The 23770-nt window shown below is 43.9% G+C and overlaps 2 protein-coding genes and 1 long non-coding RNA gene across 9 annotated transcripts in view; 2 read left to right on the top strand and 1 right to left on the bottom strand.

Annotated features, from left to right (window-relative positions):
- The window catches only part of afap1l1a (actin filament associated protein 1-like 1a), a 28766-nt gene extending 12062 nt beyond the window's left edge, over nucleotides 1-16704 (top strand). For 5 of the 7 annotated variants that reach the window (XM_037078077.1, XM_037078074.1, XM_037078076.1 and 2 more), the window contains exons 3-20: nucleotides 5949-6074; nucleotides 6455-6538; nucleotides 6667-6746; nucleotides 7118-7256; nucleotides 7418-7513; nucleotides 7616-7830; nucleotides 7918-8097; nucleotides 8243-8326; nucleotides 8864-8939; nucleotides 9521-9640; nucleotides 9721-9932; nucleotides 10348-10493; nucleotides 10614-10686; nucleotides 11236-11350; nucleotides 13346-13513; nucleotides 14231-14406; nucleotides 14488-14613; nucleotides 15716-16704. In XM_037078077.1, coding sequence (XP_036933972.1) covers nucleotides 5949-6074; nucleotides 6455-6538; nucleotides 6667-6746; nucleotides 7118-7256; nucleotides 7418-7513; nucleotides 7616-7830; nucleotides 7918-8097; nucleotides 8243-8326; nucleotides 8864-8939; nucleotides 9521-9640; nucleotides 9721-9932; nucleotides 10348-10493; nucleotides 10614-10686; nucleotides 11236-11350; nucleotides 13346-13513; nucleotides 14231-14406; nucleotides 14488-14613; nucleotides 15716-15742 — 2243 coding nt within the window. In that variant the 3' untranslated portion in view covers nucleotides 15743-16704. Of the gene's footprint in view, nucleotides 1-1866; nucleotides 2001-5948; nucleotides 6075-6454; nucleotides 6539-6666; nucleotides 6747-7117; nucleotides 7257-7417; nucleotides 7514-7615; nucleotides 7831-7917; nucleotides 8098-8242; nucleotides 8327-8863; nucleotides 8940-9520; nucleotides 9641-9720; nucleotides 9933-10347; nucleotides 10494-10613; nucleotides 10687-11235; nucleotides 11351-13345; nucleotides 13514-14230; nucleotides 14407-14487; nucleotides 14614-15715 lie in introns of those variants that run through there. The other 2 variants (XM_037078073.1, XM_037078072.1) reach the window with 2 other exon arrangements.
- A 68-nt stretch (nucleotides 16705-16772) lies between these two features.
- LOC119006921 (gamma-aminobutyric acid type A receptor subunit pi) lies at nucleotides 16773-22317 on the bottom strand. Its single transcript, XM_037076066.1, has 9 exons — nucleotides 22166-22317; nucleotides 21909-22021; nucleotides 20740-20807; nucleotides 20437-20654; nucleotides 19442-19524; nucleotides 19080-19217; nucleotides 18524-18676; nucleotides 17723-17916; nucleotides 16773-17593 (listed from the first exon to the last, which is right to left on the bottom strand). Exons 1-9 carry the CDS (start codon nucleotides 22216-22218, stop codon nucleotides 17261-17263), a joined length of 1353 nt encoding a protein of 450 aa, XP_036931961.1. The 5' UTR covers nucleotides 22219-22317; the 3' UTR covers nucleotides 16773-17260.
- LOC119006922 lies at nucleotides 20529-22267 on the top strand. The gene is made up of 3 exons (XR_005070944.1): nucleotides 20529-20662; nucleotides 21077-21191; nucleotides 22171-22267. It is a non-coding gene; the product is annotated as an uncharacterized LOC119006922 (long non-coding RNA).
- Nucleotides 22318-23770: the final 1453 nt, after the last annotated feature.

Here is a 23770-nt window from a genome sequence, read left to right as displayed (position 1 = left end):
AGGAGTTACCTCTGTGTGGTTTTAAATGATGTACTTTCATTAGTTTTAGGTGTACTGGTAATCTGTTAAAACACACCATTTTCTGTTTTAACAGTCAATCTTGCTTTAGAAGTTGTGTTCGAAGTTCTGTGTACGTCAGATTGACACAAAACATGAGAGCTTTTGTACCCATTTGTAATGGGAAGAAACATGATGTGTTTTTACAACATGATGCTCTCTCCCGTCCCTCCTCTGGCATCCACTGTCTTGTGTGACCTCGCAGCGTCACCGAGGAGATCAGAGGTCACGTTTAGTCAGCGAGGAGTGGTTTGTCAGCCCATAACCAAGGCTGGCGGGGTGTGTCTGTGGCATTTGTCACAGCTACAGAGGGTTTGGGGAAAGGTTGGGAAACACTAGAAATGCCTCAGGGAAGCTCTCTGGCCTGTATCAAATCAGATGGCAGGAGGACTATAATCTTGCTGACAAACCAACCAACCAACAAAGAAAACAGAGACAGGTGAAAACATAACCTTCTTGGCAGAGGTTAATGAAATAAAAGGTGAGGGGGAAAAAAAGTGTAATTCTGGTATTAATATCAAAACGTATGTATGGTATTGGCACAAGGATCAAAAGTTTTCAAACAAGGCCTAGAGCTAGGTGACATGCACCAGCATGAGCAGACAGACAGTAAGTGAATAAGCAAGTTTTCCTAAAGTAGGGTATCTAACATTTATTGTTATTGATCATCCTTTTGATTGATTAATTACTTGTATGGTCAGAAAAAAATTGAGAAAAATGTCAGTGTTTCCCAAATCCTGCGATGGCATCCTCAGATATTTTGCTTTGTCTACAACCCAAAGATTTACTGTCAAAGAGGATAAATCATAAATAATGATGCTCCATTAATTGTGGCAGCTCCAGCCAAAACATGTTCCTTGTAACTCAAGTTTATTGAGATCCTAAAGGTGATCTTATATTTCATATTCTATGTATAAATCTTATATAGTCACTTGTTTTGCAGTCTGGTGCAGCCCTACAAACAGCTGACACTGTTTTCATTCTGCAACTGACATCCACTGAAAGCATACACTTATGAGAAGTATGTTTTGTCTGTGCATGCGAGTTTCTGCATTGCGGTCCATGTGGTTGTGTGTTCGTCTGTGTGTGCTTGTGGGTTTGTTTGTGGAGTGCTAGTGCCTGTGTGATTGAAGGCAGCGTGTCGCATCGTGTTGAGTCTGCCTCAAGGCAACAAGTCATCCACGTGTAACCCCCGAAGAGTCTCAACTTGCTTCTGCTTCCCCTCCACAGCGTCGACTCAATCACTCAGGCATCTTTTACTTCATTTGTTTTGATAAAATCTTTCACTTTACTTTTTCAGATAAAATTCAACCTTAAAGTGATTGCCACTTCATTTCAATTTCAGGTTCGCTGGGAACATTTTACCGGTATCTTCATGGGTGTTGAAGACGCGCTCATGTGAAGTAGTAATACAATGTCGTTACTGTATCTGGTATGTCAGTGGGTTCACTGGCATCTTCTGGATGGCAGATTTTATGTGCGTCTAGTTAAAGGTTAATAATGTATTGAGGGAAGGAATGTGAGGGCATAAAGAATGTGAGTTAGCTATTAGTAGACATGTGTGTGTGTTTACACAGCAAGCCTTTCCCAGGTGCTATACGATCCCTGGGATTACAGGGGGATCCAACAGGGCTACACACACACACACACCACCACCAACACCACCATTCCCCCCCCACCCCCCCAGAAGAAAAGGGAGGAGGGGAGATTGGTGGGAGGGAGATAACAGATCAGAGGGAGGAAGGGGAGAGGTAAAGGAAGTGTGAATGTAGCGGTAGGCAGGCTCCAGCTCACCTCCACTACAAAGACTTCACAGGACGGAGCACACGGGGAGGCTTTGACTCTGGAATATCTCCTGCAGCATCTGCTTGTGTATGAATGAACCTGTTTGTCTCCTTGTTAACCTTGGAAAATGGTGGGACTCTCATCCACTGCTGTCGAGGGTAAGTGTTGAGGGGAAGTCTTTATAGTCAGTCAACACAGCAGGCATCTAAAGCCAAAGAAGGTGTAAGGATTTCTAAAGATATGCAAATATAGGGAATAATGTAAAGCTGTAAAGGTGTTTGCCTGAATGTGAGACGTCAGGTGATGTTTACTTCATGAATCAGGCATCACGTCTTGCTAAAAACCAAGAATGGCAATAATGTTGGATTGTTGAGAAAGCAACAGTTTGCCACCCAGACTCAACAACTAAGCCACTAGAGACTCTTTGTGGGATGCAATTTCTTGTGGAATGTCTCCCTGCAACAATATTGTGAAACGGAGCTGCTGCTGAATGACTGAATTTTGTCACTTTCGACATACTGTGAAAGTTATTTGTGTCATTTTTTTGTGATGTGGGGCAATTTCAGTCAGCTCGGCACTATGAAACATTTAGCATGGACAGGAAAGAGTAAAAAAAAAAACAAAAACAAAAAAAAGAAAACACGACCTGTGCGCACGATCGAGGTCACATTATTCTTCATATCAGGGTTTGTTGGGCATGTTAGCACAGGTGCTCAACTCGCTGACATTATTCAAACACCCCCACCCCCCTACCCCGCCTCTCTCTCACTCCCTGAAAGAGTTTGTACAGAAAGTCTGCTAATGCAAGCCTCTTTCATAGGTCTGAGTCTGCACTGTTAAACAAACTGCTCTCTCTGCTTCCCTGCACACCCACACAAACTGCAGAGTCTTGCACTGTTAACAAAGTGAGGAATGTATTTAGTGTTTAACAGCAATTGTCAGACTAGCGTGAGGAGGTTAATGTTGGAGTGTGTCCGATGCTGTGAATGGCTTTACACATTCCTGCAGACATGGTGCACTGCTTGCACCTTCTGACGTGTCTAAACATTTGGATAATTCCTCACAGTGTCTCTGAAAGAATAAAAATATCAGTATGTCACAAGAAATTTAGTTAAAAATAAATGTGCTAAAATGAACAGAATGTGATGAAATAGCAGTTTTGATGTTATGTCTGCATATTGTGCTGCGGAGATATCTACTGATGCTCGCAAGCTAACCAGCTAGCCTCGCCGCAATATAAGGTATCGCAGTATTTACTATCCTGTGCGATACTACTCATAATTTTGAATATCGAACAGCTGTTATCTTCTGGCTTTATTTTGATAAGAAAATGCACGCCGTGATGTCATTGCAGCGGAGGTAACGCACAAGATATTTGTTGAGGTGGGAATGAGACCTGTGTCGGGTAGGTTACTGCAAGTTAATTGTTGATATAGCAGCATTTATGCAGCACTTTATTATACACACATGGTGGACTTTCTAAGAAGAATTCCAGCTCACCAAATTGGCAGTATTTCAGCTTTAAAGTAGGAGAAAATGCCTAGCCAAGGCATTTGAATGTGACTACATGACGCTACATAATATTGGCTATCACAGCATTTGGGTGGGACAATGTCATGATCTAAAATTCACTCAAGCCTATTCCCAAGCTCCCAGCTCCCAGCTAGCAGCTAACTAGCTAACGGCAGTTACCGTTAGCAGCAGTAAACAGTGACTCCAGTGTTATACCGCCCCCTATTTGTATTGAGTATGAGTTTTCTTAAGGCGTCTTCTTTTTAAAGCTGCAAATGTTCCAATTTCGCCCCGTCTGGCTTTAATCAAACCACACTGTGTTATGTAGCGTTATTAACTCATACAAGCTTGTGTGTACTTTCCCTCAGGTGCTACAGGCTTCAAATCTGATTTATCTGAGACATCAAAGACACAGGGCTCACTCCGACACAGATTAACAGTTACAGTGGAGATTTAAGGGATCATGTGCTGTTTTCAGATGTGTGTGTAGTGTGGTGTTGATTATACGGAGGTATGACTGGGGATTTAAAGGGTGGTCTTGTGCGCCTCACATGCCAGATACTACACAGTAATTCCTGTTCGCTCATTCTGGCAAAAATGAAATAACACTGTAATCGCCAGATTGGATAATCAGCGCTTTGGACCACTGGTCCAAGTGGAATAGTGAAATTACTTCAGGCTTACTCCTCGAAAGCAACGCCTTGATTTCTTGTGTTACATTTGATTTAATGCTGAAATTTCAGTTTCTCTGTGAGTCATGCTGAGGATAAGGTTCTGCTAGGGGAAGCCCAGTGGTGTGCTAGAGCCAGAATCTGAACAGCTGGAACCTCTGGCAGAGATACAGCAATCACCAGGCCAAGACATCCCACTCTCATGAGCTTCCTCTCCCCTTCTTCCTCATTTTATTTCCCCAGAGTGAATCAAATCTTAATGAGGACGCATTCCAGCTCCCCGCACGAATTAATTCCTCATGCCACTTTTCAGCTTTTTTAAAATTTTTTTTTATTTTTTTACAATGGGAGGAAACCGCACTATTAAAGACGACAAAGTGGTTAAACAGGCACAGGCAAACACACACACACACCTAGTGGAGCTCTTTGTTGCACTTCACTGCAGCCTTGGCAGGGCATTGGAAAACCCAGAGGAAGACCCACCTCCGAAAAGTATGCCTGCCTTTAAGGAGTGGAAGGATTCTGAATTGTAGAACACCAGATTCACCTTCCAGATCATCAAGAATTTCTGCTTGTCAGTAGTGATTACATACGAGGTTGTAATGGTCCAACATTCTGCCTGAACTCGTAATTTGCTCCTCACACGGGCACAGTCAGGCTTGTTTTGCCTTTTCTCGACACTGAAGTTCACGTTTGACACGGCCCACCAAACGCACATCATGCATGCATTCTTGTGTGTATATTCTGTGTTTGTTGAGTGCAGCAGGTCTTGTTGCCATATGACCGCCCCCCCGAACAAAGACTTTTCTGGCTCAGCGGCTGTCCTGTGGCTGACCCCAGCGAGGTGCACGGTTCAGCAGGTCTAATGTGGCCGGACTGTGAAAATGGGGGAGTGAGTGAGAGATGGAGGGAGTGAGAAGTGGGGAAAAGGCAGACAAGTGTGCCAACAGTGACTCAGACAGTTGTCAGGTTTTTTTTTTTTTTGCTGAGGACTTTAGGATTATGGAGGTGGAGAAATGTGTATTAGGATACAGCAATGCAGGGAGAGAGAGGATACAAAACACACTAAAAGAAGATAAAGGAGGAATCTGAACACGGCAGCAGGTTCTCAGGATGTCCAGCGGTTGCAGGAGTGAGACGTTTATTTATGTTCCGTCTGAAAACAGGGAGTGGAGCGGTCCCACCTCTCAGATCAACATAGATTCCTATAAGCTGAGTGTTACAGAGCCTTGTGAAGACGGTGTGTGTGTTGCAGGAGGTCTGCCTGTCTGCCAGCACTTGCTTTTGTTAGTCTGTGACTTTAAATCTCCCGACTGCAAGATAAAGATCAGGCCCCTGCCTGCTGGTACATTTGGCCCCCTCCAGGCTCTGTAAAGTGGTCCTTCAGTTATTCCTGTCAGAATCTCATATTTCTGCCAACATCTTTACAGCACAGTTAATTTACCTTGTCAGCATCGGGAGTGACAGCTGAGTGAAATTGGGATTTGTGCCCATCGGTGTGTAAGCCAGCAACATTTCAGAGCTGCAGCAGAAAGAAAACTCAGATCTCAGTCTTTTCCCTCCTTGTGCGGGATGTTCCATTAGTATTCTGTGTTGAGAGTTATTTTTGGTAACTTAGGTTCCGCTTTTCTTCTGGGTTAATGAGCAATTAGCAAACGTGTTTCCTGTCGCCTCAGCCTTTTTGTTGTTGTTTAGTCTGACTGGTCACAGAGAGCGAGGGAGAGGAGTGAGTCTGTGTGATAAGGTGGCGGATTGTTATTGACAAACTGTGAAGCAAAGTGACAGAGAGTGAAAGAAAGACACAGTAATAAGCTCTCTGACATCCACCTTGGGGGTTTGTTTAGACTTGTCAGTCTGACCTTTGGCCTCTACTGATACACTGAACCCGTGCCCCCCCCTGACCTTTGCCCTCTCTCTGTGCAGCTATGGAGGTGTTGGTGAATGAGCTGGGCGTACTGCTGAAGATGCTAGACCAGGAGAACCTCAGCTCCTCCACGCAGGAGAAGAAGACCTCCGTGTGGAAGCTCCTGCAGCAGATACAGCCCCCAGGTCAGGAGAGAGGGATGGAGTGACTTTGCCTATGTTTTATTTTGAGATTTAGTGAGTTTTTGAAGGTGCAAATTTGACATTATGGCTTCCATGCATGGTGTGGCAAAGCACTCAGCACAGCTAACTGAGCTGAGCTCTCCTTTTGACAAATATGCTACTACTATCAGTTATCAGTCTCCTAGATTATTGATAATCTGTATCAGCCCTGATAAAAAACATATTCGTCAATCCCTAACTTCAGGTATATGTTGTGGGATAGAAGTCATGGAACCACATATCCAAAATTGCAGTTTAAAGGATAAAATTTCAGAAACCTGAGCTGATGTTTCTTTAAACACTCAGTAAGCGTGCATTTTTGCTCTTTCTTTCCTCGCCTCCAGTTTCCGGAACAGACTACATCTACATGAACTCATCAGTGTACAGAAACGGCACCAGCTTTGTCGAATCCCTCTTCGAGACCTTTGGTGAGTTTGAGTTTCACCGCCGTGCTGTAAGATAAAAACCTTTCGGACATATACAGCATAGACTTCAAATATCCTGTTAATCTTTGCATACAAAGTGTGAGATTAAATGTATGATGTTGTTTTTGCAGACTGCGACATCGGAGACCTGAAGGATGTCACGGATGATCTGAAAGAAGAGAAGAACACTCAAGCTGACACTTTAAAACAGGCGAGTGGCCCATATACAGTAAATCCCCGAAGGGATGAGGGATGTACGTAGTTGTAGGTGTGTTATGCTTTCCATGTTATTTGCAAAGGGCTGTTACACGTCGAAATGACTTGTGGAGAAGAAGCAAAGAAAAACAGAGATTGTATTCCATGTTGTGGGGGTTCCCCATGCGCACATACTCATCACTCTGCAAGCTGTTAGAAGAGTTAGGATGTAGGGACCCGCCCAGCGCCCATGTGTCTAATTTATGGATATCCATTCGAGGCTGAGATTCTGTTTCTCTCTGATGGTGTAGTTCTTAGGCTGTGAATAAAAAAGCCTTTAATGGTTATGGAGGAAATTTGAGAGCCGTGTTTGTGTGTCTCCATTAGCAGAACTGTGCAGACTCTCCAGCCCCGCGCTCAGCTGACTCCCCCCCCCCTCTGCCAACAACGCCGCCTCCTGAGGAGTACTATGAGGAGGCAGTGCCCCTCAGTCCTGGCAAGCTGCCAGAGTACATTATCACACGAGGTCAGCATCTTTCATCTACGCTGAACTCAGTGACTTTAGTGTCATTTTGCTGTAAAAACATCAGCACTCTACGGCCGTATCGCACTTTTCCAAACGCAATTACAAGGTGCAAGTTGGAACATAAGGACTAATTAGTTTATTGTTTTTTTTTCCATTTCCAGTCAGGCCAAGCCCTCCTAACTCTATAGAGGATGGATATGAGGATGCTGAAAACAATTACCCCACCACCTGCATAAACACGCACCGCAAAAACTCATGTGAGTTACCCTGCAACATTTGCAAAGCTACAGCATAAACACTGCCTTTTTTACAACAAATGAGCCACATGTCTGTTGTTGTCTCTCTCGTTGCTCTGTCAGACAATGACTCAGATGCTCTGAGCAGTTCCTACGAGTCCTACGAGGAGGATGAGGAGGAAAGGAGCCCTGGCGTCCGACTCACTCATCAGTGGCCCTCGGATGAGAGCTCCATGCCTCCTGCCAGGGACTGTCGCATCTGCGCCTTCCTGCTGCGTAAGAAACGCTTCGGACAGTGGGCGAAACAGCTCACGGTGATCCGGGAGAACAGACTGCAGGTGAGGAAAGCTTGCAATCATCCATTCTGGTTACATTCTCAGCCTTGTCTTCAACTTAAATTATCCTACGTGTGCTCCTTTCTGCAGTGCTACAAGAGTTCTAAGGACACATGCCCCTATGTGGACCTGCTGCTGCCCCAGTGCACTGTGGTATATGCCCCCAAAGACAGCAAGAGGAAACACCATGAGCTCCGGTTCACCTTGCCCAACGGAGATGCGTTGGTGCTGGCTGTGCAAAGCAAAGAGCAGGCCCACAGATGGCTCAGGGTAAGCTACATTTAGAAATGATGTATGCAAGCACAATTACAGGCTCTTCAACAATCACTGGAAGTGGGTTTGACAGGGTGGGAAAAACAAACCTTTAAAAGGGAAGTTTACAGTCGCAGGTGTCACGTGTAAAATATTCCCACAGGTCGTAAGAGAGGTGAGCGGTCAGAGCGCGGGGCCTGAGGAATCTGCATCTCCCATCATTCCAAGAAAAACTGAACTTGACAAGGTAAGTGCAGAAGGCGTCGCGGCACGTCCCCCACCGTTATTATCCTGAGGACATAATTTATATTCACAGCTGAGGTGAGGAAAAGTTGGTGGCAAGTGGCAATTGTGTTGTCACCATCAATTTTCCTAAACAATTGCTCTGCGAGGCACAGGACCCGGTGATACCTGCATTTGGCTCAGAGAACAAAGCGGAGACGTGAAGAGTAATTGGGTGTTAAGGCAGCAATGATAGGGGTGGTAGTGAGTCAGTGTTGGAACAGGCACTTCCTCCTCAATAAAGCTCACCGACCTGTCAGGACATCAACTGCAAAATAAAATCACAGGATGAAGAGACAGGAGACATAACGTTGGTGAGAGGATAAGCCTGTGTCTGTGATTATGTGTTCAATCTGAGACAGCATGTGAGAGGGTGAAAGAATACAGAGGCAGATACACATGTAAGCCCGTCTTAAGTACAGTTATTTAGCTCTTGATTAGTCTAGCAGGGCTCCAACGCTGCTATTGAAAGTCCAAACGTGTTTTTGTTTTGCTTCCTCAGAGGTTGTCTGCAGAGAGGAACACTTCGGATTCAGACAGTGTGGGAGTGTCGACTGCGGAGAACAGCAGAGAGAACGGTGAGACAAATAAAACCAAAAAGGATGAACTCCAGGTCCACCTACTAGCTTCTTGTGACAGCATCTATCTCACAGTCTTCATCAGCGGCCCCAGTACGCTTAGTTGTCATCACATAATTTAATTTCCGGACTGCTGACTTCATGCTCTGGGGGTTGGATGGTAGATGTTTGCGAGTTGCGAGCATTTATGCGTTTGACAAATCAAAACAGCTGTATGATCAGTGTGTGTAACGTAACGCAATATGGGTTAAATTATCTTGAAAGAAAAACTTCTGACGTGAGACATCCATATTTATTTGGTTCTCAGGCACTTCTCTATTATTAAGTTCCAAGTCGGATATATAAGAGCTTTCCAAAACATCTGACTTTCCTCACTTTCATAATTATGACTTACATGTTTACATGAAGACTAATTACAAGTCAGAAACGTCTTAAGTTCACAACAGAGTTCAACGCTGGGAACGGAAACGGCAACTGTATCTGCATGAAAAGGGAGAAAACTTATCACTGCGTCTTTTTTGCATTTAAAAGACAAAACATTTCAAGTGGCATCTGTGTGATTCTTTAATTTTTTGATGTAGGCAAGGTAAAACGTGGGGCTTTCGCTGCAGGCCGTAAAATCACCCGGATCATCAGCTTCTCTAAGAAGAAGCCACCTCGGCCAGGTGATCCCCGCGTATCCTACAGCGACCCTCGACAAGGTCAGACCCTGCTCCGCTGTTGCTCTTCAGGTCCCTGAGTCTGCAGATGCATCATTTATCGTTTCCTCGTCTCCATTCAGGCTACCTGTCGCTGCTGGTTAATCAAGTGTGGCGGGAGCAGTGGTGTTGTGTGTGCAGAGGCTCCCTGCATGTCTACCATGACAAAGGAGACCCACGGACCTGTTTTCCCTCACTTCCCCTCCACGGCTGCGAGGTGGTGCCGGGGCTTGGACCCAAACATCCCTTTGCCTTCCGAATCCTACGGAACAGCATGGAGGTGGCTGCTCTGGAGGTAAAACACAGAGCTTCTGCTGCCTGTTGTAAAGCTGTGCTTTAATGTTCCCCTCTGCTCTCCTGAGGATTTTAGCATCTTCCACCTCATTGTTGGACAAAGCTCCGATAAATCCAAACCCTAACCCCTAAAGAGCCGGATATTTTTCTTCAGAGTTGGTGGAGACCAAAACAGAGCTAAAAGGATATTGAATGTTAGTCGCATTTATGTCCACCCAGCAAATAAGTCAAAGTGCTAACTGTGTCCACTGTGTGCTGGATGTGTAAATACATATCATGTGACAGTTATGGTCATAAAGTGTCAGTGTATCTCTTACAACTTCTTTTGCTGCTCACAAGTGGCCCAAAAAATCAACGGATAATGATTTAATGATCAGGTTTTTTAGATTTTTCTTTTTCTTTTTTTTTTTTTTTAGGCCAGCAGCTCTGAGGAACTTGGAAGATGGCTCGGTGTCCTCTTGGCTGAGACAGGCTCCGCGACGGATCCAGAGTCACTGCATTACGACTATGTTGACGTGGAAACCATCGCTAACATCCGCGACGCTGCGCGGCATTCCTTCCTGTGAGTGAGGCAGAGAGGGGGAGGTGGAATATTCGGACGAGGTCAAAGCGAGGCCGCTGACCAATGCAATGATGTTTAGACCTCACGCGGATTTCATTTCCCCTCTTCCTCTGTCCCTAGGTGGGCCACATCCTCCAGCAGTACCTCCACGGACTCCAGGACATATGATGAGGTCCCAAATGAGGACATGCAGGTGGGACACACATGCTCAGATGCACTCATACACGGTCGAGTTCACTTAGACTGCATGTGTGATGCTTCACTTTGATGTGACAAGATTGGAGGCTGCATGTCTGTGTGTGCGCAGCTGTCGGGCACTGTCACTGTCTGAATATGACACTCCATATCAGTCAGCCGAAAACAGACAGGCAGTGCTCTGTTCCACGCCTATCAATGACGGCTTTTTGTATACCAGAAAAAGCAGTGTGTGGGCATGGGAGAGGGAAAATAAGACAAAAAAAAAGAAAAAGCGTTCAAACCGGTGACAGGAAGGCTAGAGGTCACGGCAGTTTTACAGCCAGTAAACCTCTTTCTTAACCCCGCTGACAGACACCTAAAGGCATACTTCTCACAACCTACAAACACACACACTCTCAGCACCCTCTGACCAATAAATCTGAAGATTTGTTGACCGCTTAATCTAATAAACAAACTTTGCCTTTTTTTTTCCCTCTCTCTCATCCTTCTTTTTGCATCCTGCCACATCTGTCATGTCCCTCCACTCCCTCCCGACTCCTCCCAGTCAGGGGAGAACCGCAGGCAGCAGTCTGGGAATCAGGGGAAGCGGCGCTCAAGTTTCTCCAGCAGCGACTCTGACAGAACCAAGCCTGCCGTCTCCCTCAAACGAACAGGCTCAAGTAAGTGCACTTAGTTGGTTTTCCAAAGAAACATTACCGTACAGACACTTATTTATGCAGATAAAACTCACTGAGAGTGAGCTTTCATCAGCAATTGCCCTTTTTAAAGACAGCTAAGTAATGGCAAGGAAAAAGTTTGATTGCCCCCTTTGTGGCTTCAGAGGGAGCAAAGGCTGATGAATCTAAGAAAGAGTAGTTGGAAGGAAATGCATTACCTAGCCCATTGTGACCCACTCCTCATCTCTGCTTGATGAACTTTAACAGCTGTGAGCAATGTTGCATTGTGGGTAATTCAGGCACCAGATTTTGACAATAAAGAAGAATGATTGGACTCAAGAAGGTATCTTATTCTTGAGATCAGTCTTATTTCAAACTGTGCGTATTCATTTTATTCCCTGTTTTGAGAAACCGTCATTTTTCATTAGCACGGCAAGATCTGGAAAGACAAAATCAACTTTCAATTATTAAAGCAACAATATGTCAAAATTGGCATATTGTATGATTTGGCGCCCTCCACAGTTTTTATGTACAAATTCCAGGTCCGTAAGAATGTGTCAGATGTAATGTAGGTGTTCACTACATTTAAATGTCATCACGTCATAACAATGGTATTTGTTGAAAAGTTATATTGTGAAGTAAACGTGTGTAACGCTGTGATCCTACCCTCTCACTGAAGTGACATAGTGCAGAAACAATGATATGGGGCCGGAGTGGCTGAGACAGACACCAGTCATCCTGTTACAAGACACTGAACCATCAATATGATTTTGAAACTGTTTTATTAGTAAAAACACTGAAATCAGTTTAAAGTTGTTGGGGGCTCTTTATATAGAATTAAAATTGTGCTGCAGTGTTTATGTGCATGCTGAACCGTGTCAGAATTTGCATATAGAATAGTCGCACCTGCATTTCTTTGTGAAAAGCAGAGGACTGAAAATAGATCCTTGTGGAACTCCTTTGTTAATGTGAATAAATTGAGTTTTCACACCATCAGCCACAACACACTGAGATATGGGATGCCAGTCATTCCTGATTGAGCCCATATCTATGAGACACTTCAGTTGAATATCACAATTCATGCATCTAAAACATTATAACCCAGAATGATGAACAGAGCACGTGTTCATTGTTATCTAAACTATTCACCCACAACTAACCAGACTGCTGAGATGTAATCTGTATGTAGGACCAGATCTTTTTAAAAGCTGCCCCACTGTGTCTCTTCAGATTCACACCCCTCTCTGCTTTACATCTGCTTCTCTCCAAAGAAAAAAAGGAAAAAAATCAGGGTAGCAGCCTGCTGCCCTGCGAGGGAAACAAGAATAATACAGATGACACTTCTTAATATAGTTTATAGCTGACACTTCTCATCCAGTCCTTTTAGTGGTGTACCAGTTCACAATCGTAAAAATCTGAGCTTGTATCCGGCTCGATATTCCCCTTTTCCCTCTCTCCTCTCAGTCATCTTCTCACTTTCCATCTATAATCTCATCCCTCTTCACCTGCCTCTCCCATTTGCTGTCAGTTGGCCTCTGTGGAGATGAGCATCCCGAGCCTGGGAAAGTGATATCGGTGTGGTCGTCCGCCTCAGTGCTCTCCTCAGTGCCGGCTCACTGTGACGTTCTGACACATCAAAGAGCCGGCGCTCTCCGGCGCTGAGAGCTTCAGGATGTAACCTGAGATTTATAGGACACTTGCATTAGATTCGCTGTCTTGCCCTCCTGACCTCTCCCTCTGTGGGAGTGTGTGTGTGTGTGTTTTAACTTTTATCCATGCGTCATTTTGTTGTTCTCTTCCAAAATGCTCTCTATGAATTATTAAAAAGGTCGAATTTGTGTGCTAGATGCGGAGGTGGCGTCATACTGGCGTCACGCGAGGAGCATGACATTAACAGAGACACGCAGAAAAATATCGCCGTGAGATGTTTTGTCTACTTCCCATAACCCCTGCATGGTTGACCCCTCACCTTCGCTCTCTTCTCACATCTCCACCCAGACGCCAACCAATATGGAAGGTATGGGAAAACGCGAGCTGAGGAGGATGCCAAGCGTTACCAGAAAGAGAAAGAGGAGCTGGAAAGAGAGAGGGATGGGATACGAAATGCACTTGTGACCCTTCGACAGGAGAAGAGAGAGCTGAAGGAGGAGCTGAAGACAGCCTCTGGTAAGGAAACGCAAATCAAAACAGATTCCTCTCAGTCATTACTAAACTCATTTCCCATACAACCCTGTAGCTCTTTAGTATCCAGAGACTGTTGTCTCAAAACAAACAGCGTAGCTAGAACACACACCTTCTGTTTTCACCTTGATTCCTGGTAATTATGTAAAGGGAGGAGAAACAAACAGGGCCACCAAGTCTTCCTAAGCAAGTATCTGTTTGTAAGTCATATTTTGTCTGCTAATTACCCAGAATTCTTCCATTTCAAGTGGATGTTCTGTATCCATGCTCTGTGTCTGACCCTGACATCCATTATTAGAGGGCCATGTGAGAAGAGACTCTCCCTACAGGGATAAATGAAACATCTAATTGTTTTTTTTATTATTAAACCAAAAAACGATGCATGTGAAAAATTCCTTCTTGGTCTAATTCATTTCCTGTAGTTTCACATAAAGTGGTGGAAGACGTCATCATATTTTATTCTAAGTAAAAGTAGATTGTAAAGTAGTAAAGTACACTAGTTTGCCTCTGAAATGAAGTGAAACAAAAGTACACAGTTGCATAATATGGAGTAATTCACGTCAAGTGAAAATACTGCTATATTGCATTTACTGTAAATATGGTACTGGAGTAAATGTACTTTAATGTAAATCATAGTGAAGATGAAAACATCTACACAATCTATTTGCCTAATCCTTGTTTGTCTTTGTTTCTGTGGAGCAGAGAGGAGGAAGTCCTCCCTCAGCAAGCGTGTGTCCGAGCTGGAAGAAGCCTGTCGAGCTAAAGAGGCGGAGAGGGTGGACCTGGAGCTGCGGCTGACTCAGGTCCAAGAGAACCTCAAGAAGAGCCTGGCTGGCGGATCGCTGGGTGCGCCTGTTGAGGCTAAACCACCCGTTAAGGTATATTTGCATGCCGAAATACATGTTCATACCTGCCTGCGCGCGCACCTTTTTTATTTACTTCATCATTTTTATGCGCAGGCCTCCAGTAAAAAGACGCAGAATATCTACAGCGAGTCCCTGCCAGTAAACTGTGCTCTAGAGATGCGTCGGAGACCTCCATCTGTTTACGCGTCTTCTTCAGGAACCGTCATGCAGAAGGCAAAGGTAACTCCAGCTGCTTCTTCCACTTTCAGTCGCTTTCTGATGCAGTCGGGCTTCACAGGAGTTTCACACAATCACAGCTGCATGTGTCATCGTCATCTAATGGGGTTTCACAGTTCACACAGTACGAGATAGACGGTCTCAACAACACAACAGAGTGTTGGTGCAGCCATTTTGAGCGCTTACGGTTGAGCACCTGGTATGTGTGAGTGTAGTGTGAGGGATTATTGTTTGATATCACTTTGTTCAGCTGCTCCTGCTTTCACAATCTGATTGACATTATTCATAGGTAGGTGATTTAGTGAACAGGTGCAATAAAAAAGCAGTATATTTCCAGAAGTTGCTGACTGAGATTTTCTCTTTTTATCACCTTTTCTTGGTCACTCAATTACTTTGCTGCACAGATGTTAAAGAAACTGGTAGAAATAAGTCATGTCATTAATCTTGGAATATCATTATCTTAAGCCGTTAAGATGATGACATTGGCACAGACCACATTTTTTCTGTCTGAGTCTGAAAGAGTAGAAACTGAGCCTCATCGACAGGTGTTTGCTTTTGTTTTACTCTGTCTTACAGTTTGTTTTTTACCAAGGTTACAGCTTGCCTTTCATCTTGACACTATATCTTCAGCAGTTTGTGTCGGTATTAACTTACTTTGATGATTTTAGTGGTGATGAAGGCACAGTGCAGTGCTATACAGCTGAAACCTTTAGTATTCATCCTCTTAATTTGCACTTCAGTTTAATTTTGTCTGAAAATTAATTGACATAAATCTAAATATGTGAAGCCATTTTCTTAATTCTTTGAAATATTAAGATGTTGTGTTCAACAATGTTGCCTTGCTCCACCACTTCACTGCACTACTATGAACTGGAAATTACCCTTTCGCTCAATCTGCATGTGCCATGGGCTCAGATGAATTTGTTTTTTTTGTTTGTTCGTACACACATTTCCTTTATAACAACGCATTAACATTGCTATGTTTAAATAGCTTTTGTATTGTCATCTGTGCGTTTAACCTGCAGTCACTTGAGATTCTTTTCTTCGAACAGTCACCTTATTTTCACACTTACTACATCACCGCCATGTTCTTCTGTTGCTACAGGAATGGGAGTCAAAGAAAGGAACCTAAGAGAAGAATCATGGAAATGACTGGAGAAAGAATGAATGAATGTCGATATCGGGACTATTGTGACATCCAATCCTACTTAGGAAAAACCTCTCCATCTATGTCCTGAAGCACAGACTTGAGGAAATAAACTGTAATGAAAGAAATTAGCCACTAGGTGGAGGTACAGCTCACTGAATATTTACTCTTTTGTCTTCCTGAGCAGAAAACTCCAAATGTGAGGAATCCAAAGACTGCTCACTGCCCTGTATCCAAGTATTTTTCATTGTCTTTGGTGGTTCACATGTGGCGAAAAAAAAAAAATAGAAGAGAGAGAGAGAGGAAGAAGAAGGACATAAGAAAAGTGAGTGCTGAGTTGCAGCGTTGTGACTAAGGCGACACAGGATTGTGTTTTCCTCCTGTGTTGCACATAGTGAAATTGTTAATGTGAGAAAAGTGATGGAAAATAAGAGATTGGAGGCAGATTAAGCCACGTTGTGCCTTTTATATAATATAATGTTGTGTTTTTTTCCCCTGTGTGTACAGAGTGAGCCATGACTACTGTTTCCGTATGTTTTATACTTTTATACTTCATTTCTCGTCATCACCTTCACGCTTGCCTATCAGAGTTATTCAGCCGGGTGCCGCGGAGGGCTGAGTGTATCATCATCTTTTTGGCTGCACTCATTAGCTTCTCCTGCTTCAGGGTGAAGCCGTGCTACTCAGTAAACACCACCTGCTGAATAATCTGTTTGGAACCAAATCCCACTCCCACTTGAGCCTCTTTGGCAGAGATTCAACAACAGTTAAATACTCCTGATAGGGATAATTGAGTGACTAACAAAGTGATATAATCTTTCCCGAGTGGGAAAATCTCCACTGTGTCATCGTAACAAGTTCTTCAGCTGTCTCGTGGTTGACTTTTGCACTTTACTGTTCACCTACCTGGATAAGGGAATAATAAATGTGTGTCTTATTCTCAAACATCTGATCATTTATTCCTTTTGTTAAAAAAAAAAAAAAAAAAAGGGTACGATGCAACAACATGTTTCTCGTTGATGGATTTATTCTTGGAATTCACATAATATACTGTGAAGTAAACATGGTCTTATACAAAGCCTAAACAAGAAAACACACATCTACATCAGTTAATGAAGGCAATTCAATGTAGCGCAATAGTGTGATGCATCTCCGGCAGCCTACTGTTGAAAGTGAATAACTCATCCTCATTTCTTTTCTATGGAGTCGTCAAGTAAAGAGATAGATTCGGGCTTTGCATTGTCACGTCTACATCCTAATATGTTAGTAGCAATCCGTTCATACATGATCAATAAAAGCTTAGTTTGGAGTGTGGTAGAAAGAAGAAAATTCATCTGCTTTTCATCACTGTGTAGCCCTCTCTGTTGGACAAAAAAGGTTTCCTATAGGTGTGGTACAAAATGCCTATCTGATCAGTTTAGTTCCAGGCAGTGGCAACTGGTATTGGGTCTCGAATGAGGAGGTAGAGCAGCTTCAGGAGGATGAAATCAACAATGCAGCGGCTCAGAGGAAGAGATAATAAAGCCAGTAGAGGATATTGACGAAGAGGAAGGCCGCAGGGAAAGCGGTGCGAGCGTGGCAATCGATGTTGTGTGGGTTTTCAACGGTGAAGACGGATGCAGCCCGGCGGGACGCCTTCTTCACCGAAGACAGGCTGCAGCCCTGACCTGCCATCTCCTCTTTTGAGACAGCACTGTTCCTAGTGTCACTGTGCGCTGCCTGCTCCGCGGGCTCGTCTGCAGTGGAGCCGATCTCCACCGACTGGTTTGGCTGGGTGGAGGTGACGATGGGGATGGAGCCGTTTCCATTGGATTCATTGAACTCCTTCAGAAGATCCTGATACACGGATGATGGGATGATGTTAGTACACAACTCCACACTGAATGTATGACAAAGTTCTAGTCGTTTTTTAAGGCATTTTTAATACATAAGTAAAGCACATGATATCTTTGACCGTTCCCTCACCCTGTGAAAATCCTCTATGGTCTGGTGCTGCATGGTGTAGAAGTGTGCGCAGGCGTACTCCAGCAATGCGCCGAAGATGAAGGTGAAGCAGATTCCCAGGTAGACATCGATGGCCTTGATGAAGCAGTTGGCGTTGGGCAGGGAGGTGCGGGCGCCCATCATTAGCGTGGTCATCGTCAGGACAGTTGTCACGCCTGGAAGATACACCACAGTGTCGATTTCATGATTCAAAATTACACCTAAATCCTAAATCCATTTATTGGTAACCAATTAGAGCTTGTCATCATCTCGACCGTCCTCTACTGCTGCCCATCTTCACTGTTATTGACTACTTTTTTCTCCGCCTTTGCTGTTGCTCTTTGACCTCGCTGGTTTCTGTCTCAGTAAATCATTACTTTGTGAGGGTCTGAAGTGATTGTGATGTGCAGTATGCCTTCCTGTTGGTCGTAAGTTGAAAAACAAAACACAAAATATGATTCACAATAACTCAAACCACTTAAAAACATCCATGTTAAAATGAATAATGGAATTCATTTGTTTGATTTATGTCTTTTTTGGACAAACGATTCAGAGGGTGTAGACCAACTAGGAGCTTCATTAGATTTTCTTCAATCTACATCATGTTTTGGTTCTGAGCTGCAAAATACATTTAAACATGCAGAATTCAAATACATTCTCTTTGCTTCGGGCATGTCTGTCGGCAAGATAGTATAGGCTTTAAGGTCAATCAATACATGACAATTCAAATGGAGGCATTCAAGGGTGCCTACGGGGACATTCAATAAGAGCTGTGGTACGGACCGATGCAGGTCCTGGCTGGAACAGAGGACTGGCTGATCCAGAACGACACCCAGGAGAGAACCACCAGCAGGATGGAGGGAACATACGTCTCCAGGATAAAGAACAGCACGTTTCTACGCAGTGCAAAGTGTAGCACCAGCTTGGGGTATTGTCCTGTGAACGGAACACAGAAGGCCACGGTTTATTAAAGGGTAACTCCACCAATTTTACACATTAAAGTGTGTTAACAGGTCTTGTGATTACTACTGCATATGTGAAAAAAAACAGTATACAATGTTTTGTGGCACCAGAGAAAGCAGCATCTAATCTGATTAATTTCTACCAGTGACGTCGCTCAGTAGGTGAGTTGCATTCTGGTTAATGTAGGCACCAGGTTTTGAAAAGCAGTCCACTGACAAATAATAAACAATAATAATAATAATGGGTGTAATTTATCAAATAGCCAAGACTTGTAAACACAATTTATGGGGTAAAATTAGTGGAGTTACCCTTTTAAAAACCAAGATTTTAAAGACTCCATGTGTCAGGGGGGATTCTGGGAGTTGAAGTCTCTCACCTGTCTCGTACACAGCCTCTGACACTGTTGTGTAGTAGGTCTCCACACTGTACTGAGCCAGCCGCAGCGTGTCGAGACCCTTCACTGAGTCGTTCCCTCTGGTCCAGTAGAACACCACATCCTGCAGGTTGTAGCCCCCTGACCACACACACACACACACACACACACACACACACACACACACACACACACAGGTTTGATAATTAACCACCAATGAATCTGACTTGTAAAAGACAACTTTATCTCTCCATTTAGATACTCACTACACTGATGATGAAAATGATGATGGTGATGATGAGATGATGGTGATGGTTATGTCCAGCTACACGTGTGATGGATGACTGGACTTCACAGGTACTCACAGCTCTCCAGCTGCAGGGTGCACACCTGTCTGTCCATGGGATACTTGGTCAGGTCCATGTTGCAGGCGATTGTCGCTGTGATGCTGTTGTGTGTTCGGAGCAGAGATCATTATAAAACTCTCAAAACCCTGTCACTGCTTTGATGTACGAATACGGTAATCAATAATGGAGCAACAGCCACAAGAACAAAGACTCAAAACGAAAGTGTCAGTATCAGGGGTTTTTTTGTGTCGCATGAATTAATTATGTAGAAGAGGCTGGATTTCACTTACGGAGCATTAGAACTGACACAAATAGTGATAGTGGAGTAGCTGGCAGAAAATGCTGAATATTTCTGAAAGTATGAAGATATAAATGCAAATAGACATCACGCACCACCACACTGTTTCAGTGTTGAGGAAAGAATTCAGCACGTAGAGGGACGTATGTTCTTCTACTCACTGAAGTCTGCCTAGAGCATTCATGTCCAATTCTTCTATTGATATATTACTCATAACAACACTGTAAATATCGATAAGGACATACTTTTCTTATATTTCTGTGTATGTTAGAGCCAAAAATACAAATTACATAAGAAACCCTAAGAACAGGGCAGATTTTAGATTTACCAATGTGGACATTGCAACATTTATGACTCAAAACTACTCAAGAAGAATGAGGGACAGCCTGGGTATCCTCCACAATACTGCCTTGTCTGCCCTAAATCCAGCTGCTTAGTCATAATTAAGATGCACGAGTGTGACGACAGATTGGATGTCAAAACAAATTCTTTCCGTGGCTGTGGGGGGGCTCTGCCAATGTGCGCTAACACAATCTGAACACTTTGAAGGGCATGGGAAATTCAGAGATGCGGTGGCGTTCCCTTAAGTAGTATGACTGACTGATGATACATCAGTGTAGAACCCAGGGCCAGTTCATGGTTGGTTACCACGACAAACATGAAAACAGCATGGAAAACAATTCACCAAACCCCCCCAAATAAAAAGGACATGTACCGCAGGGCGTAGAGAACCGTTCCATTACTGAAGATGCGTATGAGGCGGTTTTCCACTGTGACGTCATGCAGGAAAGAGCGCTTGGAGTCCGGGATGAAGGTGTCAGGGATCCAGAGCAGTGACACGAGGCGCCCGTCCACGCTGACACTCTCATTTCCCGGGAACACCAGCCTGGAGTCACGCCACCGCTGACGGAGGAAGATTGTTGCGGTGTAGTCCTGTAAAGGTGACGTTGTCACTCATTCGTTTCTTTAATCACACTTGCAATCACAGTCACAAAATGAGGTGGGAAGGTTAGTATACCATGTTGATTTCGGAGATGGCGTCAATGCTGGCGATGTCAAGGCTCATTCCAATTTCAACAGGGCCCTCTATCGCAGAGAAAGATTTGGAGATGAGTCAGTTTTCAGTTATGCAAGCGCACAAATAGCTGCTGTAGTGCTGCGTCTCCTGGTCCACAATAATTATCATGTTCATACAGCTTCAGCCTTAGCTCAAGAGTTAATTTACCGCTCTTCTATCGTATGATGTAACACGATCAAACAGAAGCATTGGCTAGGACGAGGCTAACGTTAGCTGTCGTCTAACAGTAGCTAAAAGGCTGTCGACCTTGAAAACAATCCTTCTTTATCCTTTTCAGGTGCCAGTTAATCGAGAAACTGAGAAATGATACGAATTGTCGTACACGACTTGCAACCTGTAATACATCAGTGCGACAATTGAGCCTCCCACCCTGAATGCGATGGCGTCGGAAAGTAAATATGTGTTGAGTTCCTCAAAGGTTCTGTCCTTGGCTCTGTTTTCCATATTCATGCTGCCTCTTGCCCAAGTTATCCTGAATCACAATTTGTTCTTAAGTAACTATGGCAACTCTCCTCCTACTAAATTCAGATGCTAAGTCCCTTGCCTCTTTTAAATCTCTTCTGAAAACCTTTCTATTTGTACAAGTTCCTATAAATGTTTAAAGGTGCAATATGGAAGAATTGTCCATCCGTCAAATTCATACTCCAAACAAACAGGGGGCAGTTTATCACAGGAGTAACCGCTAATTGCTGCTAATTCTAGCTGCCCTTAGCTAGTAAGCTAAGTTAGCCATGTAGTTAGCGGTTCAGGCTGGGAGCAAAGGGACCAGGGGTGTGTTAGTGTTTGCACCACTGGCACAGGGGCTTTAGACCAGGTCAGAGCTAACTGGTTCGCTTGCTAATTTTGCTATATATCTCTTCAACACAACATGTAGGGATCATAATGTCAAAACTGCTGTTCATTCCAATTCTGTTGAACATTTTAATTATAATTTGTTTCAATTCTTACATATTGAAGCTTTAATATACCATTATTTAGACTTCTCTCTTCATTATGTTCTTATTATATCTGCCATATCTAGTTTTACTCCCTTTCAAGCACTTTGAAACTTCTACTAACTAGAAATTAACTATATAAATAAAGTATTGTATTAGTATTATTAATATTACCATTGAAATTGGGTCTGAGGTATCGATTGTATCCTTTCATCAGCTTCTGAATCGTTGGCAGAAGCTGTGAGTCGTTCCAGTCGCCCCAGTGGTTGCTGGGATACATACAGCCACTTAGAAATGAAAAAAGAAATGAGAGGGGTGAAATGGTGCAGAGGCACAACCTCAGGAAGTCCATTTTCAATCAATAACAATATTGATATCAGCATGTGTATATGAGTTGTTTTTTTTTTTTTTGACCTCGGGCCATCTCTCACCCCAGCGTGAAGCTCAGGCAGAGGATCAGCAGCGCGTGCAGCCGGACGGACATCTTGGACGTCAGCAGCTGCAAACCATAACACGAACACACAAACCACAAACCACAGAACCACAAATCATCGTCCTGTGCAGTGACTTGTTACGGGATTGACACCGTTTCACCATGGGGTGGCAGCACCTAACTGAACATGACCGAAAACCCCAGGGGAGATGTGCAGCGCAGCCACTCTCACCCTTTGATGTTATAAAACTGGGCTTTGTCCCTGCCCTCAAACTTGGAAAATGCAGTGTAGCCCTCTATTGATCTCCGCCTCTGTGTTTCATGAATTTGTTAGCAGCTGCTTCATTTAGCTCTCTTCCTCTCTCTCTCTCTCACACACACACACCTGCAGAACACTGAAAGAGATAAGAGAGTGTCCTGATGAGTGCACCTTCACATTAACGAGCTTGTTTTTGTGTGTTACTTGCATGCCAGTGTGCTGTGCAGGCTGTTACCTGATGATTTATGTGGCCGCCACCTCATGGTTTATTCACGAAGCCTCCCCGATAACTAACCCCCCGTCTCTAACTCACCAAGGATTCCCCGTTGTCTAGTTTTTAGACATCGTCACTTCCCTTCCCTCTCCTCATGCAGACCAATTTCAGTGTCAAAGACTGGAGCTCCTCTTTCGCTCTTACCGCCACCAGCCACATAATCCAAACCCATCATGCATGTGCTTGAGTTTGTGTATATTCCCAAAGCGAACATTACGCTGACATGTTGTCATGTCTTTTTCATTAAATATTCAATGTATTATTCACACAGCTGTGCCATTACAACTGACGCTGAACATGATCTCCTCATTCAAAAAAAAAAAATAAAAGATGCTTGTTTTTCTTTACATGCTGATTAATTCAAGCGACAATATTTTCCTGGTTTCATTCATTTTCACGTTTACATCTTTGCATCTCTCAGCTGGTGATTTGTGTTGAGTTATGCATGCCCCCTTCCTTTTTTTAGTCCACACTAAAATGTGCACGAACATCCAAAGACACATTTACCCTCACATTTCACCTTTCTGCAAAGATTCTTTTTTTTAGTTTACGCACACACAGTTTTCTCATTCTCAGTTTTCTTGTTCTCCTACCTGTTTCCGTCTTCTCCCTCTCTCCTTCCACCTCAGGTCACTCCTCTTCTGTTTCCACTCTCTCCTTTGTTTCCTCCCCCAGTCTTCTGCCTCTCTCTGTGCCAGATGTTGTGAGTGGCTGAGATTGGTCCTCTTCCTCGGTTATTTATGGTTATATCCTGGTGTTTCCTTCCATCTACCAGTTAAATCACAGTTGCTCCAGTCATTTGCTCCTGGCGTGTGGGCTACTGTTGGTTGTTTTACTGTTTGTGCATCTCCCTCGGTCTCCCTGCACAGCTGTATTCATCTCCCCACAGAGCCTCTGTGCACCCCCTCCCTCCCTCCCTCTATCTCTCTCTCCCTCTCTGTTTACACCACTCAAACTCTCATTTGCGGTCTCCCCTCTTTTTTCGCTGGCTGCCACCTCCACACGAGCACACACACTGTATGCACACACAGACACATTAACATGCAGTTTGATCTACCGTTTCTCTGCTC

Source organism: Acanthopagrus latus, chromosome 18 (genome assembly GCF_904848185.1).
Source record: "Acanthopagrus latus isolate v.2019 chromosome 18, fAcaLat1.1, whole genome shotgun sequence".
Taxonomy (NCBI): Eukaryota; Metazoa; Chordata; class Actinopteri; order Spariformes; family Sparidae; genus Acanthopagrus; species Acanthopagrus latus.
The sequence above is the reverse complement of the archived record's forward strand: the minus strand, read 5'-3'. Positions and strand labels throughout refer to the sequence as shown.

Bases quoted from the DNA above. Each gene is read 5' to 3' on its own strand.
- LOC119006921 (XM_037076066.1), bottom strand. From the start codon at position 22,218: ATGTCCGTCCGGCTGCACGCGCTGCTGATCCTCTGCCTGAGCTTCACG. The intron at 19,525-20,436 runs GTACATGTCCTT...AACACACAACAG, and splicing joins ACGGTTCTCTACGCCCTGCG to CATCACAGCGACAATCGCCT. The intron at 18,677-19,079 runs GTGAGAGACTTC...TTCCGTTCACAG, and splicing joins AGAGGCTGTGTACGAGACAG to GACAATACCCCAAGCTGGTG.